General features: G+C 35.2%; 2 protein-coding genes across 4 annotated transcripts; one reads left to right on the top strand and one right to left on the bottom strand.

Moving 5' to 3' along the window:
* Positions 1-1,688: 1,688 nt before the first annotated feature.
* LOC142556090 (nuclear pore complex protein NUP96-like) lies at positions 1,689-7,717 on the bottom strand. Of its 3 annotated transcripts, none has more exons than XM_075667337.1 (6): positions 7,574-7,717; positions 4,145-6,773; positions 3,698-3,821; positions 3,027-3,175; positions 2,752-2,849; positions 1,689-2,103 (listed from the first exon to the last, which is right to left on the bottom strand). In XM_075667337.1, exons 2-6 carry the CDS (start codon positions 6,716-6,718, stop codon positions 1,908-1,910), a joined length of 3,141 nt encoding a protein of 1,046 aa, XP_075523452.1. In that variant the 5' UTR covers positions 6,719-6,773; positions 7,574-7,717; the 3' UTR covers positions 1,689-1,907. The 3 variants fall into 3 exon arrangements, with proteins under 3 accessions (XP_075523452.1, XP_075523451.1, XP_075523450.1); XM_075667336.1 differs by having other exon boundaries at positions 4,145-6,789; positions 7,566-7,704; XM_075667335.1 differs by having other exon boundaries at positions 7,566-7,704.
* A 2,478-nt stretch (positions 7,718-10,195) lies between these two features.
* Positions 10,196-15,660, top strand: LOC142556089 (ATPase 9, plasma membrane-type-like). The gene is made up of 15 exons (XM_075667334.1): positions 10,196-10,447; positions 11,192-11,311; positions 11,399-11,497; positions 11,617-11,754; positions 11,848-12,162; positions 12,449-12,775; positions 12,924-13,043; positions 13,172-13,294; positions 13,403-13,507; positions 13,578-13,887; positions 14,055-14,569; positions 14,691-14,864; positions 14,964-15,146; positions 15,229-15,410; positions 15,518-15,660. The coding sequence occupies exons 1-15, from the start codon at positions 10,391-10,393 to the stop codon at positions 15,612-15,614; spliced, it is 2,865 nt and encodes a 954-aa protein (XP_075523449.1). The 5' UTR covers positions 10,196-10,390; the 3' UTR covers positions 15,615-15,660.
* The last annotated feature ends 3,389 nt before the right edge of the window (positions 15,661-19,049 follow it).

Genomic DNA, 19,049 nt, shown 5'->3' with positions numbered 1-19,049 from the left:
CTTTCCCTTAATAGGTTTAAAGTGGGCAATATTTGATTATAAATAATCTAGTAAAAAATTTAATGCAAAAATATTTAAGTTTTTTTTGGAATTATATTTACAAAACATTTCGAATTTGGTAGCAAAATTCTAAGAAAAATAAAGAAGGATAATTAATCTCCAGAAGAGCGTGAATTTTCAAACTTGAGTGTTCTTTGTTTCCTATTATCGAATACCGCGGCCAGCCCAGTGAACAAAATTTGTAGTAATCATCAGATGTAGCAAAATCTTAATTTGTTGGTGTAAAATCTTGAAAAAGTCAGGATTCCGTTTGGATAAAAATTTCATAACATTTTTTTTGAGCAGGTCTCTTGACTGTCTCACATATATTTATCTATGAGATGGGTTAACCATACCGATATTCACAATAAAAAGTAATACTCTTAGTATAAAAAGTAATATTTTTTCATGGATGACCCACATAAGAGATATATCTCACAAAATATGACCACGAGACTGTCTCATATAAATTTTTGACTTTTTACAAATGTTTAATAAAATGTTTTAAAAGTTGTTTTATGATTAAATATGTGTTGGGACATTTATTTTATAAAAATGTTTTGGTCATTTATTTAAAAAAAACGTTTTTATAGTTAAAAATAATTAAGAAGGTGTTTGGAAGATTATTTTATACTTTTATAAACATGATGCTATTTTTTTATTTTATTTTGAAAACATGTGTAAACACTATATCACGCTTTAAGTCACGCCAAAATAAACACGACACTTCCTTTAACAAATTACACACAAAACTAATCTCTTATATTTTATTAGCCCTTTTCGTTTTTATTTTACCGGTGTCACAAAAAACAATTTCAAGATTCTTAGAATAATCATTCTTTAAAAAAAAGATTTTTTAAAAATAATCTTACTCCCTCGTTAATCTTTCAAATGAAAACATTTTAAACAAATCAGGTTAATAAAAACTTTGTAATTTATCAAAAATAGTATATTGTGTTTTTAGTTATCAATTTAATTATTTTAATTTCCTTCTAATCTCTACACTTTTACAAGTAACAATTTCTCCTTTCAAATATTAAAAAATAAAATCAATACACATAATTTTGTACTTAATTCATTCTCTTGACATGTATATATGCAACATGTGTAAGTAAAATACAATAACAGATGGAGGTTCAAATTTGAAAAAAATGAACATACTTTTAAAAAAATGAAGGAATATAATTTTTTATCAGAATAAATTTTTAAATCAGAATTTGCCTCATGTCGACTTCATAAATGAATAACTCACGCTATAAAATTTTTTTGTCGATAGACTATTCTTTTATGATTTTCAATAATGTATTACAAACAATATGACGTGCCAAATGTTAATCTTTGATTAAAAGTATGTATTTATAAATTTGACAAAAACTTCTGTGAGACGATCTCACGAATAGTATTTTGTGAGACAGGATATCTTATTTGAATCATCCATGAAAAATATTATTTTTTATGCTAAAAGTATTATTTTTTATTGTGAATAGATAAAGATTCGCAAGACCATCTCACAAGATACCTACTATAAAAATTTATATCGTTTGTATGCTCAAGATTTTGCACTTCAGACTCCAGGAATTGTAATATCGTCCGGTTATTACAATATACTTGTAAATATTTTTTATTAGTGAATTTTTATTTACCGATGAAAAAATACAATTCAGAAGATATTATGTAAAAACTGAACGTAATTATAATATTTATAAAGAAGACAAACCGCACCCCAAAAGAAATTCCCGCCCGCTAATTTGACACCTCTGATCATACCATGTTATGCTTGCTTACAACACCATATGCCACAGTTTCAATCAACGGCATTCCCTACTCACAAGTATTGTTCATATAATGTGAAGGGGGGAAGAAAAGGATTACTGTGCCATCTCTGAAAGACATGATGTGAAAAGTGAAACGGAGTCTTGCAAATGGTATGACCGTAAGTTTTCAGGTATGGGTGCAGTATAAACCGTGTTGAAGCAGCTTAACTGAACCTCGCCCGATGAACCTTCGGGACTATCGGAAAGAAGAAGGCTGCAGACTTCTTCTGCCATCTTCGAGCACACAACTCTGAGGTTTAAAGATAATAGATTAGCTGTTTGTATGCTGCTGAAACAGAGAAAACACAAATAGATGGCTTTCGCAACAAAAGAATATAAATACTAGTACTTTAGGGAAAAAAATATTTAAAAAATGCAGCTTCATCCAAGAACATTGGAATATAGTGGAGATGGCACAAAATTGTGTTTCTTATCCCCGGAAAAAATGACTTGTTATAAAGCAAAAGATCCCGTCGACGAGATCTGAAGTAAAGCTATTTGGCAATATGCTAAAGGTAAACTGCAGGAGTCGCCATTCAAAGTGGAAATTTTGCGAAAGAAAACAAGAACTTAGCTGAAACTAAAGCAGCCAAGGTCGAGCTTGATGTCTTGGCATATTGAATAGTATTACTCTTTTATATATCGACCTTTTTATTTATTTTTTGTTCTGTGAAATTATTACTACACACACACACACACACATATAAAGACCATTAAGTACAGCTGGACGATTGGAAGATTCACACACACAAGTCATCTAAATTTCTGTTGGGAACCCCAAACAATTTATGAACTGGTGTGTATTAAGGTATCAACAATGGAATTCAAGGAAAAGAACTATTCTGACATATTGACATGCTTCGAATGCATCAATAACCACGAGTTCAAACATCAATACCTTGCATCAAGTGATAATTTGCTGCCTGAAACAGCCAAACATTTGTTCAGGCGGACAATAAAATCCGTGCATTCATCATTCTTGTTCTCAAGAGTGCGCTGCCAAATTAAGACTGGAAAATCAGGAAAAGAATGCAAGTATGGGCAAATAATTATCATAGGAATATCAGGAAGCTTTATGGGTGCCAGTAAACATAATATCAGCCTCATAACCAACATGATCTCAATACTGAGAATTACTAATTCTGTAACTACAAAAAGAAAAGCAGGTTGTACCAGTTCAGTCATGGTATTGCTGTCTTCTTGCAATGAACTTCTTAAGACATAAAATGAAATAAAAATTCCGGCCCCAATGTCCCAATCTTCAATTTCTGACTTGTGGTCCTCCAAGGTAGTTGCAAGCCTCCATATCTCTGAATGTTTTGCTGCATGACAATGACATTAACAAAATCTCTTTATTTAATATGCCATGGATACATCATCTGGAACAAACTATTTGAGTGACATATCTTGTGGAAGTTAAGCGCCAGACCCAAAAGCACATGCATCCAAAAAAATTTAGTTTCTGAAGAAATGCAATATATTTCTACCACTTCCAATTTAACCAAATTAACGACGCACTAGAAAATGCAGTTAGATTGCAGGAGTATTCAATCCCATATCCTCTTCTAATTGCATAGATCAGCCGGAAAATATTGTCATGCAGATAAATGGAAAAGAACACTGTAGCTAAGCAAGCATATCAAAGTTCCCACACACAAAGAGTAAACAGTTGTAAATTCAGCTCAGGTTAATGAAAGCTATCTGAATCTAGGCACTCTTTTAAATATATAACTGTGAAGTACCTCACATGGCATAAAACATTCAAAAGAACCAACTGATCAATGACGGACAACAAATTAGACTCAGTGGAGAATATCATAAAGGAAGACCAGAAAACTTTCTACCTGACAAGAACAGAGAATAAGCGACTGAAGTAAAAAAAATTGAGTGAGCTTTCTGCCAGTGTGAAGATTCAATAAAGTGATGCATGGCCTTCGTGAGGTCACCATTGTAACTAAAATATATGGCCTGCATTTAAAAAAGAAACAAGAGAAAAGATGAGTAACGCATGAGAAAAAATTCCATAGTTGCCACCATCAGTGAAAGTGAATAAGAAGCATTCCTAAGCTATTGCAAGTATTCTATGGAAAAGTTATTTTACTGAGGCCTCCATGTAATTGACTCATTCAATATTCCTAGTATGACATGAGCATGTGATGCAATCTCAATAATACCAGCAACAATTAAGAACCGGATTTTAGTAAAATTGGTCATAACGAGCTTCAAGAAAGGTAAAGCAAAACCATTAATCCACGAAAATATTCAAACTGGTCCAAGAAGCACTAACTCACCAAAGCTTCATGCAACCATGAAGAAGGAACACCTAGGCTTTCAATGAACCTCCATTGTGAGTCCTGTGTACTCCAAACTTCACAGTACTGGAGGAGAATTTCCCTTATGACAGAAGTTTGCAGATAAGGATAATCTTCACGATGTGTCATATGAAGCACCACGTATATGGCCCAGTGGCATTGCCCTACACAGAGCAACTGAGAAACAAATCCCATGTCAAGAACATGGAGATCATTTGAACTAAAAGTTCCGATGGCTTCTAAAACTGCACGGTGATGCCAAATCATGTGATAATCAAGTGGATCATTTGTTGAGGCAAAAGCACTGAACATGGTCTTTAGAGCACCAAAATCATCTTCTTGTCTAGCATGAAGAAGCATGAGATAATATGCAAGGTCAAAATGTTCACCTATTTCCCAATTGCCAGCTTCTTCTATTGGTCCTTCATCAACATAAACTGGAACCGGATATGGAGCATTTCCATCATTAAGAAGCTTCTGGTAAGTATTAAAAACAACAGGCAATGAAATATCAGGTGGAAACTGATACCACATTAACAGTCCTAGGAACCTTCTCCAGTCAATTTTTACATCGTGCAGCGCTTCGTTAATGTTTCCAGCAAGTAATTCAAGAAGCCTTACCCTATTCTCTTCAAAAAAATTAAAATCCATTCCGTTTTTTCTCCAAATATCAAGTTGATGAGCAATATCTGAACGAGTTGCAGGGGACCCACCAGCCTGGCTCAACAGACAGGATAGTCTTACGTCCCCTCTAGAAGCGGCAAGCTCCACGGCAGCATCCAGCTGACGACCAGTAAGAAGCAAGAATATGTGCTCTAAATCACTGGACTCGTCTAGTGAACTAATATCCTCTTGTACACGGTGGTAAACACTTTCTTGAAGCCAATAACTAAACTCTGCCCGCCTCAAAAGTGGCAGTGCTTCCAGGTCAACTTCAGGATAATTTTGCCTCCCATCTGGTACCATATCTCCCTCGTCATCGGCTTCAAGAGACTTAAATTCTGCACTCATTTTTCTCGATGAAAAGAGGACTTTTACTAATTCCCAAACCATTACTTGGTGCATGAATAGAACGCGAGGGAGCCGTGGTAAACTTGACACCTCTAATTGCTTCTCAATTATCTCAATGTAACTTCGACAAACCTCTGGAAGTGTCAGTTGGTTACAGACAAGCTTTTGAAGCTTCAAATCAAAGGTTCCCAGATCAACTCTTTTTATAACATGATTCAGTTGCCTGTGAAGATTGAGGGGGGAATCAAAGCAAAGGTCGATGAGTTCCTTATTCACTTTATTGCTCTCATCTCTAATCACGTTGTCAATTGCAACCTTTTGAAGATTAATCACAGAGGATATTACACATTGAGCACTAGCACTGCCAACAGGCATACCAGAATGAACAAGGACTCCATTGGGTCCCCATCCTACTCGAAAAGACCTACCCATAAACAATGCTGCATCAACTACAATATGTGAATGACTTCCGGATAATGGTGTTTTGTGAAGTTTTAGATCCAGCTTAAAACCTTCAGATGTAGGCACCTTTAGATGCAAACCTTTATTCTGTGGAGCCATCAACATGGACCCCTGGCAGTTAGAACTAAAACTTCCAGGGTTATACTCTATTAGAGCTAATGGTGTCTTGCGAACCAAATGGGGGCTCATCTTATGCTCTGTCTTTGAAGAAGAATGGAGTAATGGAGACGGTGATGGTTCTTTAGCAAATGGTGGACTATCACGTGAATGCATGCCACTAAAACCCTCTGCCTCAACTTCCTCAGCAGGAAACAATAACATTCTCAATTCTTTCATCCTAATCGGGTCAAGCCCAAGATGAGCAGGAAGAGAATGTGACAGCAGAGTTGGATCTTCCAAGGCAGTCACTTCATCAACATCCGAATCCTCATTGTCATTCATTTCAGTTGGAACTTCAGCTTCCGGAGACACATCATTCATTACATTATCCTCTTCATCTTCACTCAGACCAAATCTGCTAAAATGATGTACCGAGAATTTCCATTCACCATTAAGTGGATCAAATGAGAGAAATTGTGCCCCTTGACTCCCCGTCTTGTGTTTCAATGTTCTCACAATTTTTCTTATGCGGCCCTCAGTAAAATAATCCAAAGGTTTTAGTCGCAGGGCTAAAGTTACTTCAGCTTTCTTGTTGAGGCCCTGACCAACCACGGGCTTGGAACTTTCATCCTCATAGACAATAACTTCGCATCTATTGAATTTGATGATGTTGTCTAAATCCAAATATCTGACATCAGTCTCCCCAAAAAATTTAACCCATCCATAACCAACCCTTCCAACAGTAAAATCTAGGACTCTGCTACAGTAACCTGGATTTATAAACTCCTGAATAGCTAACTCACTTAAGCAAGGTTTCGTATAATAATCTGAGTGTCGTAGCGTTGGTAAGGAAGTTCCAACTTGACGAGAAACCTGACATGAGAGAAAAGTATCCACCCCGTCAACAGAAATTCTTCTTCTCTTGTGCAAAGCCTGGGGACCATTAACTGACTCAAGCATTAAATCAACTTCCATGCTCATCTCAAAAGATTCGTGATACAGGAGCTAGGCATCAAGCAAAGTACGTAGAGTAACCCTGATAAAAGCACAGGCTGCTCAATTAGCATGAGCAACACGTAATGTAAATGTGAACACAAGCATGAAATCAAAATTCTCAGAGAGAATCGAGGAATTCAACACACACGTGAATTTCATTTACCCTGCATGATATGTTCAATCACATATACCACGTGTGAAAATTAAAGTGGTCTACCCCTGTTTTTGAAGATAGTTGCCAACATGTCCTGAAGAAAAAAGAAAAGTTGCGAAATGACATGTCTTCTCTCAAAACTAATTTTACTGTCAAATTCCAAAAGATTCACGTAGAAAAATCTGGCAACTTGTTCATTTGCAAACAAATGAAGTGAACGGCCACTGTTTTTTAAGAACATTTGCCACTTCTGCTTATGGGGATTTGGGGAAGTTAATTCTCGCTGGCACACTGGCGTTTCAGACAAAATTCTTGAATGATCTACAACTATAAAAGATAAACCTACAACAGCTTTAATGCACTTGAAAACAGTTCCACTATTATAAGATATGACAACTCAAAAACCCATCCCTTTACCATAACCCAATTGGATATGTTCGAGCCAGCAAGCCAAGAAAGAAGTACAATCAACAGAGAAGTAGCACATATTATACTTAGTTAAAGTACTATGCTCCTAACAAGAACCCTGGAATCGCCCAAAATGAGTTACCAACCATAGCAATTATCCAATAAACAGCCTACCAAGAAACTATGAGCTAAATTGAAAATCACAAACAAGTCTGACACTAAAAATCGAAGGAACTGATTCACAAAAGCGGACACGAAGAAAATACTGACCAGTTTACGTGTTTTGAGCTTTCCCGGGCTCGCTCGTGCCTCCAGTGTGAGATGCATACCCAGCAGCGCGGGGGAGAAGAGAAGGGGTTTTAGGGCGCTAATTCGAAGTCAGATTTAAGGAGGGGCCGTTTTGATATTTGTCAATTGCTAAGAGGCAAGAGGCAACTTTCGTGGTTTTTTTAAAAAAATAATCACAAAATGAAGAAATTGAGATTGTTATTTTTTTAATAAATTAAGAAAGTTATATACAGTAAACATTTTCTAAGCCAAATAATTTGTATCAAAAACCTACTTTTTAAAGTTTTAGTTTTTTTTATTGAATTTGATAATTTGGCATTAAAATAAAATCATTTTTATAATGTTTATTATATTTCCATAACATACAGTGTCATAACTTTCAATAAAATACAGTGTTGTAGAGAGTACATACATATGTGTGTGTAATCAATTTAAGATTTGAAATATAACTCATATTATATAATGATATAATAAATTAATTTACTGTATAAAAATACCGATGGCAATATATTAAGTAAATAGGTTGTGCATTTATTCAAACATAATTAATTATTTTATTTTATATCTTCGAATTGTGATATGAAATTCAATAATTCTTTTTGCGATGCATGTGTACCTACTCATAAAATTATCCCAAAATTATTGGATTTCATGTCGTAAAAACTTGTGTGAGACGACCTCATGAGTCATATTTTGTAAGACATATCTCTTATTTGGGTCATCTATGAAAAAGTATTACTTTTTATGCTAAGAGTATTACTTTTTATTGTAAATATCGTTAAGATTGACCCGTATCGCAGATAAAGATTCATGAAACCGTATAAAAAAAACCTACTATAATCTACAACAAGAATCCCTAGCCTCCATCCAATCATTGCTTTATTTGAATGAAAAACTAGGGGTGTCAAAATGCGATACGATCCGTCAACCCTACACGACCTAACACGAAAAAATCAAGTTCGGGTTGGGGTTTTTCGGGTTCGGGTTCGGGTTGGATGGATTCGGGTTAATGCCATGTTAGGCGAGTTTCGGGTTGGGTCGCGGGTTGATCCGCGAACTTTCTTTTTTGAAAATATTACCTATATTTTTATATATTGTATGTTTAAACAAAATTTATTATATATTTATATGATAAATTTTCATCATTTAATATTTATTTTACGTATTTTTATTTTTTTAATAATTTTTTATTTGATTTAGTAAATAGACTTTTAATTTTCTACGATTAAACTTTCAAATTTAAATCGGAAATTTTGTTATTATGTGTTTAAATTAAAATAATTTTTTTTTATTTTTTGAATTTTTTTCATAAATTTTGTAAAAAAAATTTAAAAAAAATAAATAAAATTCGTGTTAGGCGGGTTAGACGGGTTGAGTCGGGTTATATGGGTTCGTGTTCGGGTTGGGAGTTTTCGGGTTGCTTCGAGTTCGGGTTGAAAAAAAAATAAAAAAAATTTCACGGATTGATCCGAAACCCGATTGACACCCCTATGAAAAAACACGTAGCGTTGATTTAATAGTAACGCTCTCCTAAAAGCAATCATTTTCCTTCCAAACAAACTAATTTCCGTAAAAATTGACAAACCGAGTTAATTTTATTTTTAAAAAAGGGAAAATATAAATCCATGCCCATTTTTAGACAAAAATTTATGTCGTCATTATCATGTAATCTCATCATGCCCATTTTTAGACAAAAATTTATGTCTGTCATTATCATGTAATCTCATTTAGTATGTTATATGCCTATACTTCTTAACATTTGTTTTCATTTAACAAAAATAGAATACTACTTACTTTCAATTTAAAAAAAAAATATTAACAAAATAAGTTTATACATTCTAAATATTATGTCGTATTTCACAATGTAACAGCTGCAATAATATCATAATAACCAAAACACAACCATTTCTTAAAATAAATTTCGTGTGTTTGGTTGCTCCTTGGATTTTGACTCTTTGAATAGTAAAATTGAATATTGGTCATGAACTTGGGTTTTTCTCTTTTCTTTTTAGTCTTATTTTGTTAGAGCACTGAATGATGTCAAATAATATCGTGTTTTGTCACCAGAGAATGATGACATAATATGAAAAAAATTAACATATATCGTAAAATACTCAATGTGACAAAATACGTCAAAAAAAAAAAAAACATTTCACTGGACCAAGATTATTATTAGTGGGCTTTTCATTAAAAATTAGATAACATTTATATATATTTATTAATGACAAAAACTTGTCTGAAACGGTCTCACGGGTCGTATTTTGTGAGACAGATATATTAAGATTTTGTGTGAATATCGGTAAGGTTTATTCGTCACATAGATAAAGATTTGTGACACCGTCTCACAAGAGACATACTCTTTATTAATATATTTAAATACAAGAAATAGAGTTTTAATTAATTAAATGCCATCTAAAAGCATATTAACCTCTAACACCGACTAAAACAGTGGGTCCGCCACCAACAAACTAGAGCGGTAGTTGATAAAGCAATGGTAATCCACCATCGTCTCACTCTCACTGTTATATAATTTAATTAATTTCTTTTTTTTAATTCAAATAAATAGTAAATACTACTACGAGTCTACGACTCTGTATTTATATAAAGGACTCGACCTTCTCTAAACAATATTGGAACTCACGTGGAGCCCTAGCTAGAGGAGCGATGCTTTTCTCGATCGTGTTCTAACGTTGGATTTTTGAAGCGGATACGAAGATTTTCCATATCAAAGCATTTTGACGGATTAATATAGAGAATCACCGTCGATTTTACGTGATTTTTCTCGGTAGAGTGAAACAGAGAAGACAATGGCGGCGAATAGTGGTATCAGTTTGGAGGAGATAAAGAAGGAGAATGTCGATCTGGTATGAAATTTTTTATGTATTTAATCCTGATAGTTCATTTTATATCATGTTTATCGAGTTTTTTTTCTCCCTGTTTTTGTAATTAAACTTGTACTGCTGTACGTGCATGTTCTTGATTTACGTAAAAGACTGACTGATTTGAATTGTAATACATTTTGATTCTCGTATTATGCCGATTCGGATTATTCTTTACTGTTTATCGGTTACTTTTTTAGCATTGTTTTCAGTTTTTTGAATCATCACTTCCCAAAAGATGACTATTTTCGGCACTCGGATATCTATATTCTCAGGAATGTGATGTACCTTGGAGTTATATGCATTTTCTTTGGTCCCCACTCCAGTGATCTTTTAAGCGGCAGCAATTATAAGAGATAGGCGTCGCTTAGTGAAATTTGTTTACGAGAAATCTACTCGAACATAAGGTGGAAGTAATACAAATAAGGATCAAACAAAAGACATCTTGGTTAAAATGTATTCTTCGGTTGGAATAGGCCATTTTTTGTTTATGATTAGCTTAAAATTAAATTAAATCATCTTCGTTGAAATTCAACATGCAATGATCACATGTATGTGACTGTGATTTGTCTCTGCGTAAAAGAAGCTCTAGATCAATAATTGGAAATACAGCCCACTGATATTTTCAGTGTTTTAATAAGATTTTTATATTTTAGTGCTTGTCTTTTATATAAAACAATATAGCTGGCTTGTTTATTCAAAATTTATTTAATATTTCTTGGAGTACAGGAGCACATACCCGTGGACGAAGTATTTAATCAACTGCAGTGTACAAAGGAGGGATTGACAACCAGTGAAGCCGAGAAGAGGCTCCAAATGTTTGGCCCCAATAAGCTAGAGGAGAAGGAGGCATTCTTCTTTTATTATTCCCGTTTTCAATGTCTTCTGTTTATTTTTGACAATAAAATAGTCATTTTTATATTAATCACGAACCAGGAAAGCAAGTTCCTCAAATTCTTGGGATTTATGTGGAATCCTTTGTCATGGGTGATGGAATCTGCTGCCATTATTGCTATTGCGTTGGCCAATGGACAGGTGATTATGATACACATTCGCACAACCAAATTAAGCATTTTATTGAAGCAGGTCTCCATGATTTCTTCATCTATTCATCTTCCTTCTCAACTGTTGAAAAAACAACAACAATTGCGCAGGGAAGACCTCCAGATTGGCAGGATTTTGTCGGCATACTAGCTTTATTAATCATCAACTCCACCATTAGCTTCATTGAAGAGAATAATGCAGGCAATGCTGCAGCTGCTCTCATGGCAGGCCTTGCACCTAAGACTAAGGTTAATTATCTCTTTTCTACACTTACTGTAAGAAGCATTGTACATTATTATTCTTGGTCTTAAATTGATTATAATACATTTGTTTACACATAGGTACTGAGGGATGGCAGATGGAGTGAGCAGGAAGCTGCCATCCTGGTACCTGGGGATATTGTCAGCATTAAGTTGGGAGATATCATCCCAGCAGATGCTCGACTACTTGAAGGGGATGCACTTAAAATTGATCAATCTGCACTCACTGGAGAGTCATTGCCTGTGACGAAGCAACCAGGGTCTGAAGTATTTTCAGGTTCCACATGCAAACAAGGTGAGATCGAGGCTGTCGTCATTGCCACTGGAATTAACACTTTTTTTGGTAAAGCTGCACATCTCGTTGACAGCACCCTGCAAGTTGGGCACTTCCAAAAGGTAAAACTTTTTTACAGTTATCACCTTGATTGATTAATTGTTTTGCATGAATTGAAAGTGATTAATGAAGAGGAAGCAATGACCATGGAATATAATGCACAACAGCAATAATCCTGGAAATATAATTGCTTCACTAGTAGACCTTTATTCTTCTTTTATTTATTTATTTATTTATTTTGTTAACCAACAATTTCGGTACATGGGTATTATGCACCGCATCCTGGCCATAATTTTGCCTATTCTCCTTCATAATTTTAATTGCATATCTGCATTTCTATTTGGCTAGGTGTTAACGTCCATAGGTAACTTCTGCATATGTTCTATTGCTGCGGGGATCATCATCGAGATATTAGTTATGTTCCCAATTCAGCGAAGAAAATACAGGGATGGAATAGACAATCTGCTTGTTCTTCTCATTGGAGGCATTCCCATTGCCATGCCAACGGTTTTATCTGTAACAATGGCAATTGGATCTCACAGGTTGTCACAGCAGGGGGCAATCACTAAGAGGATGACTGCAATTGAAGAAATGGCCGGTATGGATGTTCTGTGTAGTGACAAAACTGGAACTCTCACCCTAAACAAGCTCACAGTGGACAAAAGCTTAATTGAGGTTGGTGATTTATAAAGAAAAACTGAATTAGATCAAAAAGAAGAGGATCTGATTAACTTTTCGGGGGTATAGCATTACAATAAATGTATAATGTGACTAACTCTGACTTCAGAGGAATACTTGCTAATCATGGATTCGCAATCTGTAGGTATATGTGAAGGACATGGACAAGGACACAGTAGTTCTGTTAGGGGCAAGAGCGTCAAGGGTGGAGAATCAGGATGCAATTGACGCTTGTATTGTTGGGATGCTTTCTGATCCCAAGGAGGTATTTATTATTGAGTACATCCTATGATGCTACAACTATAAAACGGAAAATTCTTGATAAGACTTAACGAACTCATCATTCAACAGTACCCAAGGATTAAGAGTCTTATTCCATTCTTATTCATCTAGGCAAGAGCAGGAATTACCGAGGTGCATTTCCTTCCGTTCAATCCCGTGGACAAACGCACAGCCATTACATATATAGATGGCAACGGCAATTGGCACCGAGTAAGCAAAGGTGCACCCGAACAGGTAAAACTATATCCTTTTAGAAAGTCCATTACAGATTTAGATTGTGTGTTTTGTAACTGGAGCATAGTCTAATCCTTAATTATCCTGGATTTTTAAATGATCAATCAGATAGTTGAGCTTTGCCGCGTAAAGGATGATGTAAAAAGGAATGTTCACTCCATCATCGACAAGTTTGCTGAACGCGGTCTTCGCTCACTTGCTGTTTGTCAACAGGTTCATATATAATAATAATTCTTCCTCAAGATATCCTAATGTATATCTATGACTGTTTTCAACTTCACAGAATGTACCAGAGAAAACCAAGGAGAGTGCTGGAGGACCCTGGATCTTTGTCGGACTCCTGCCACTTTTTGACCCTCCAAGGCACGACAGTGCAGAGACAATTAAGCGTGCCCTTAATCTTGGTGTTAATGTTAAGATGATCACTGGTGATCAACTAGCAATTGCTAAGGAGACAGGTAGAAGGTTGGGAATGGGAACGAACATGTATCCTTCTTCCTCACTTCTTGGACAGCACAAAGATGAAAGTATTGCACACCTCCCCGTAGAAGAGTTAATTGAGAAGGCTGATGGCTTTGCCGGTGTCTTTCCCGGTGAGCTTGAGAAGATTTTAAAATTCAGAACTACTGTTTTAACTACCAAATAATTGGTGGGGGTTAGGCAAAACCCCCTACCTGTATATTGAAATTTGAAACTTATTGATTAGCTAAGTTCATATATTATACATTGGTCATGTGTACTGACTTGGAGAGCGACACAGAACACAAATATGAGATCGTGAAGAAGCTGCAAGAAAGAAACCATATCTGTGGAATGACGGGAGATGGTGTCAATGACGCCCCAGCATTAAAGAGAGCAGATATTGGCATTGCAGTGGCCGATGCTACTGACGCTGCCCAGAGTGCATCAGATATAGTACTTACAGAGCCAGGATTAAGTGTGATAGTGAGTGCTGTTTTGACCAGCCGTGCCATATTCCAGAGGATGAAGAACTACACAATCTATGCAGTTTCCATAACTATTCGTATTGTCCTTGGTTTCATGCTCATCGCACTCATCTGGAAGTTTGATTTCTCACCTTTCATGGTTTTGATAATCGCGATCCTTAATGATGGAACCATTATGACCATTTCAAAAGACAAAGTTAAGCCATCACCCAAGCCCGACTCATGGAAGCTGAAAGAAATTTTTTTCACTGGAATTGTTCTTGGCACTTACCTTGCAGTGATGACCGTTATTTTCTTTTGGGCTGCTCAAGAATCTGACTTTTTCACGGTAGGAAACACTATTCTTGATACGCAAATGGGGTTGGGTACCTAACTTATAACAATCCAGCATCAGAAAATCAAGTTATAGTATATGTCCTTAATTCTCTGCCTTCACTACTAATTTGCAGGATAAATTCAGCGTAAGATCAATAAGGGACAATTACCACGAGCTCAATTCAGCTCTTTATCTTCAAGTCAGTATCGTTAGCCAGGCTCTCATCTTCGTCACCAGATCAAGGAGCTGGTCTTATGTTGAACGGCCGGGTCTCCTCCTTTTGTCTGCCTTTTTTGTAGCACAGCTGGTAAGTGGCACCTAAATGTATTAAATATTAGATCCACTGTCCACTCCCTAGGAACATATACGTTATGTAAACATTCTATCGATATGGTCTCATCCGTAGATTGCAACTTTAATTGCGGTGTATGCAAACTGGGGATTTGCGAGGATCCACGGCATTGGTTGGGGCTGGGCTGGTGTTATATGGCTTTACAGCATTATCTTCTACATCCCACTAGACATATTCAAGTTCTTTATCAGATTTGCCTTGAGCGGCAAAGCATGGAATAATATGATCGAGAACAAGGTTAGTGTGACTAACCCATTTCTATAAATTAACCGAAAATGAAAAATGGATCGGACGTTATTCTTTCCTTAAATTTCCACAGACCGCGTTCACATCAAAGAAGGATTATGGCCGGGGAGAAAGGGAAGCACAGTGGGCTACAGCACAACGTACGCTGCATGGCCTCCAGCAACCCAATACTTCAGAGCTCTTTAATGACAAAAACAACTACAGGGAATTATCTGAAATAGCTGAACAGGCCAGGAAGCGCGCTGAAGTTGCTAGGTAACTGTTTTTGAGAAAACTTGATTACCTACCTGTCGTATCTTTAAACGTGATAAAATGTTATGATATTGCTTAATCTGATTCCTTTCACATCCTAATTTGATCAGGTTAAGAGAACTTCATACTCTCAAGGGGCACGTTGAGTCGGTTGTCAAGCTGAAGGGCCTCGACATTGAGACGATTCAGCAACACTACACTGTGTGAGAGGCAAAAGCCGCGGGGAATAGAAGAGAGGTCCTAGCCATTTTTCTGTTTTGGGATTTTAATTTTGAACTGGAGTAGGAGGCGTCGATGAATATCGTCGTTGAGACTAGAGATAGATTTGATTGATTCTCTTTTTGGTTACCGTCTGCATTTCTTTTTAGTATATACCCACATCCGATTTTGATCCGCCTTATTTTATACAAGGTAAATATAGTCTTTTAAAAATATTTAGAACACTAATTTTTTTTTTTTTTAAAAAAAAACGCAAATAACACAGTCCCTTGGATGAAGATCCAGATTTGGCATGTTAATTCTTCGCATAAATTATTAAAAATAGCGAAGGTGGCAAATTCACGAATTTTGTTTAGGTGGTGATTTGAATTATAGGGTCAAGGGTAGGAAAATTTTTATTTGGTCAGGATAATTAAATAAGATACATCATGTTAGTCAAGATGACATTATATTTTCTGCAGATACACGGGATTAGGTCAATAAATTCACAGACATTATACCACATTATTAAATTGACCATTGGACTATATATCACCATGCCTGATTGGTCAAATTGTATAGTCCCGCCATTAATTTCCTCACCATTCACTTTCTATATAATAATGATATGTATTGAATCTTGTAAATAAAACGTGTATAATGTAACAAGTGCTTAAGCATAACTCGAGATTTCACAATACAAGTAAACGATTGCAATGAATTTAATGACCAAAAAATACCGATTCAAACAAACAAAAAACGCTGTTCAATTAACCATCAATACATGATAAATTGTCTCCAGCACTTGAGAACAAGGAAGTCCCAATTCAATCCCATCAGAGTTTCGGTCGTGACTTGTATGGTCCAGTATAATTGAGTTCCTAATTTAGACTTGTGGTTCAAATTCAACCTCATAGTATTCTAAGTTGTATGCGACTCTGGTTGTAAATTAAGCATTTGTTATAGAAATGAATTTCAAAATATAAACTTTGAGGAATATAAATCTATAAATAAAAGAAAAATAGTCGTGTAACCTGGGATTTTGTTCACCCTCCCTCTTCAATGACTCAATCTCTTACATAACCAAGGAAGCCTCGGAAAAAGATTTGCATGTGAATTGGAGTTATTTACTGCTGCGTGACTTCCAGGAGGCCCAACGATAGAGCATGTTGAATGGAAAAAATGATGATTCATGAAACTCGCCGAAGACATGGACGACATCACTGGTTAATAAGTTAAGGTTGGATGTTGATGCGGCTTATAAAGAGAACCTGAACAACTTTTTCGTAGGATGAGTGGTATGTAACCATGAAGGCCAACCAATAATAACTTTCAGGAAGGAAATCCGGAAGCCTCCCTCGGTCGTCTGTGGAAAATTGGTGGTCATTGATATGGGAATGAAGATCACACGGGAACATAACCTCTTTATCAACCAAATTACATAGAACTCTCTATGTTGGAATATATGCTTTATATATCGGTCGATATTTGAGTTAACACAGCAAAACTACTTTAAAACACATTCGGCACACAACGAATGTCGTTGCAGATTCAGTGACGTTTTTTGCTATTTCTCACCCAACTTTCTTTGTTCGAAAGTCCGATGATTTTCCTTATTAGTTTGTAAATCTTATAATCAAATATGTTTCATAATCTCAATAATATTACAAGTTATGTGATAAAAAAATTTGTTTAAAAAGATAATATGTTGGATAGTTTTCGACAAGAACAAGGGAAAAAAAGCCAAATCATGGGATGGCCCAACAAATTGTATTGTAGGAACAGTTCAAACCACTCCTCTTCCAACGAGTTTGTAAACTAGAGAACAAGAAATAAGGTGGAAATTGACTTTTACTTTTTATTTTTTTTTTTTCCTAAAATAACTTCCCACTTTTGAATCAGTACCATTAAAAAGTCAAAATACTGATAAAACATATTTTTTATGATAAACAAAAACCAAATGGGCTCAAAAGTTTTGTATTAAATACTAATAACATTTTAATTCCTCGTATGCCGTAGCTTATTTACAAGGCTGTTTTTTAATTTATTTAAAAGAAATTAACTTACTTTCTCAAAAAAATAATTTTCTTATAATTTAAATTAAAACTGCCGTCCAAAAAAGTAAAATACTAATTATTGATATATTTTCAATTATTTCAGTTAACAAATTTTTTTGAGCAATTCCTGAAGAGCAAAACACTATAGTATATGTATTCGTTTGTGCAATATTTAAAAGAAAATAAACATTTTCCACAGCCCAGAATTATTAGAGTAGATCTCTTATGAGACGGTTTCACGAATCTTTATCTGTGAGACTGGTCAACCCTACCGATATGCACAATAAAAATTAATACTTTTAGCATAAAAAGTAATACTTTTTTCATGGATGACTCAAGTAAGATATTCATGTCACAAAATATGACTCGTGATACCGTTTCACATAAGTTTTTACCGAATTAGTCTTTTAAAACTGGCTTATCTGACAACAATGTATCAATTTGGAAACGAGTTCTTCTGTAGGAGACTCAATTCTAACATTCTTCTCTCAATGCAAATTTAAAAATAATAATAATTGTTCTAGTGACCTAAAAATTCATGGGGTCGATCGGTTTTTATTTAATCTTTTCCGACTTTACTCATTTACGACTCAGTAGTTTTGTAATCTATATAAAAAAATTTATTCAAATATATTTTCGAATAGTTGGTATTTAATTTATAATTCTGAAGATAGTGTATTGTAATTTATATAAAAATATTATTATTCAAGAGGGGCAAGAGGGTGTGGGGTGGGTGGCATGCAATGCAACTCACGCTGCTTACCATAAGGACTCAAAGGTACACGCTTGTTGGTGATGAAGTCGTTCATTCATGTATGCTCAGACACGCGCGTGGTCGAAAATATGTGCTTTATCTCTAACTATAAGTTGAATTTTTTTATTTTTTATTATTCGGATAAAATTTTTTTTTTTCAATGAAAAGAACTAAGAAGACATAAGCCTGTGACCATTGTCTTTCGGATGCATACTGGATAAACATCAAATATATACAGTAAGTCGCAAATCAAATATACATCATATAAACATGCAAAAGACCCAAGAAAGATTCAATCAGATAAAAACTTTCGTGACTTAATACAAATTTTATGGAAGGTTTTTCGAGATTGTCATTTCAGTTTGACAAGATCATAAACGAAATCTCAGAAATGGAGCGCCAACATATATATATACCATTGTGGATATTCAGTGTGAGTGAAGACGCTCGAATTTGAACTCCAAATAGTATCACATGCCGAATCATTAATGCTCACGGGTCCCCCGATTCCATACCCCATAACCTCATCCACTTGAACTTCTAATTTCTCTTTTCTGCGTCTTTTTGTGGGCACATCTCAGCCTTGTTTCTTTCTTTCTTTGTTATTGGGATTAGTTTCAAGTGTCTGATCCA

The sequence above is a fragment of the Primulina tabacum genome, chromosome 9 (assembly GCF_025594145.1).
Source record: "Primulina tabacum isolate GXHZ01 chromosome 9, ASM2559414v2, whole genome shotgun sequence".
NCBI classification, from domain to species: Eukaryota; Viridiplantae; Streptophyta; class Magnoliopsida; order Lamiales; family Gesneriaceae; genus Primulina; species Primulina tabacum.
This window is presented reverse-complemented; position numbering and strand designations above follow the sequence as displayed.

Coding starts and splice junctions, on each gene's coding strand:
- LOC142556089 (XM_075667334.1), top strand. CDS start 10,391: ATGGCGGCGAATAGTGGTATCAGTTTGGAGGAGATAAAGAAGGAGAAT. Junction 12,163..12,448: donor AAGTTGGGCACTTCCAAAAG/GTAAAACTTTTT, acceptor CTATTTGGCTAG/GTGTTAACGTCCATAGGTAA. Junction 14,865..14,963: donor CCTTTTTTGTAGCACAGCTG/GTAAGTGGCACC, acceptor TCTCATCCGTAG/ATTGCAACTTTAATTGCGGT.
- LOC142556090 (XM_075667337.1), bottom strand. CDS start 6,718: ATGAGCATGGAAGTTGATTTAATGCTTGAGTCAGTTAATGGTCCCCAG. Junction 3,822..4,144: donor CATGGTTGCATGAAGCTTTG/GTGAGTTAGTGC, acceptor TTTTAAATGCAG/GCCATATATTTTAGTTACAA. Junction 3,176..3,697: donor TTATTCTCTGTTCTTGTCAG/GTAGAAAGTTTT, acceptor ATTGTCATGCAG/CAAAACATTCAGAGATATGG.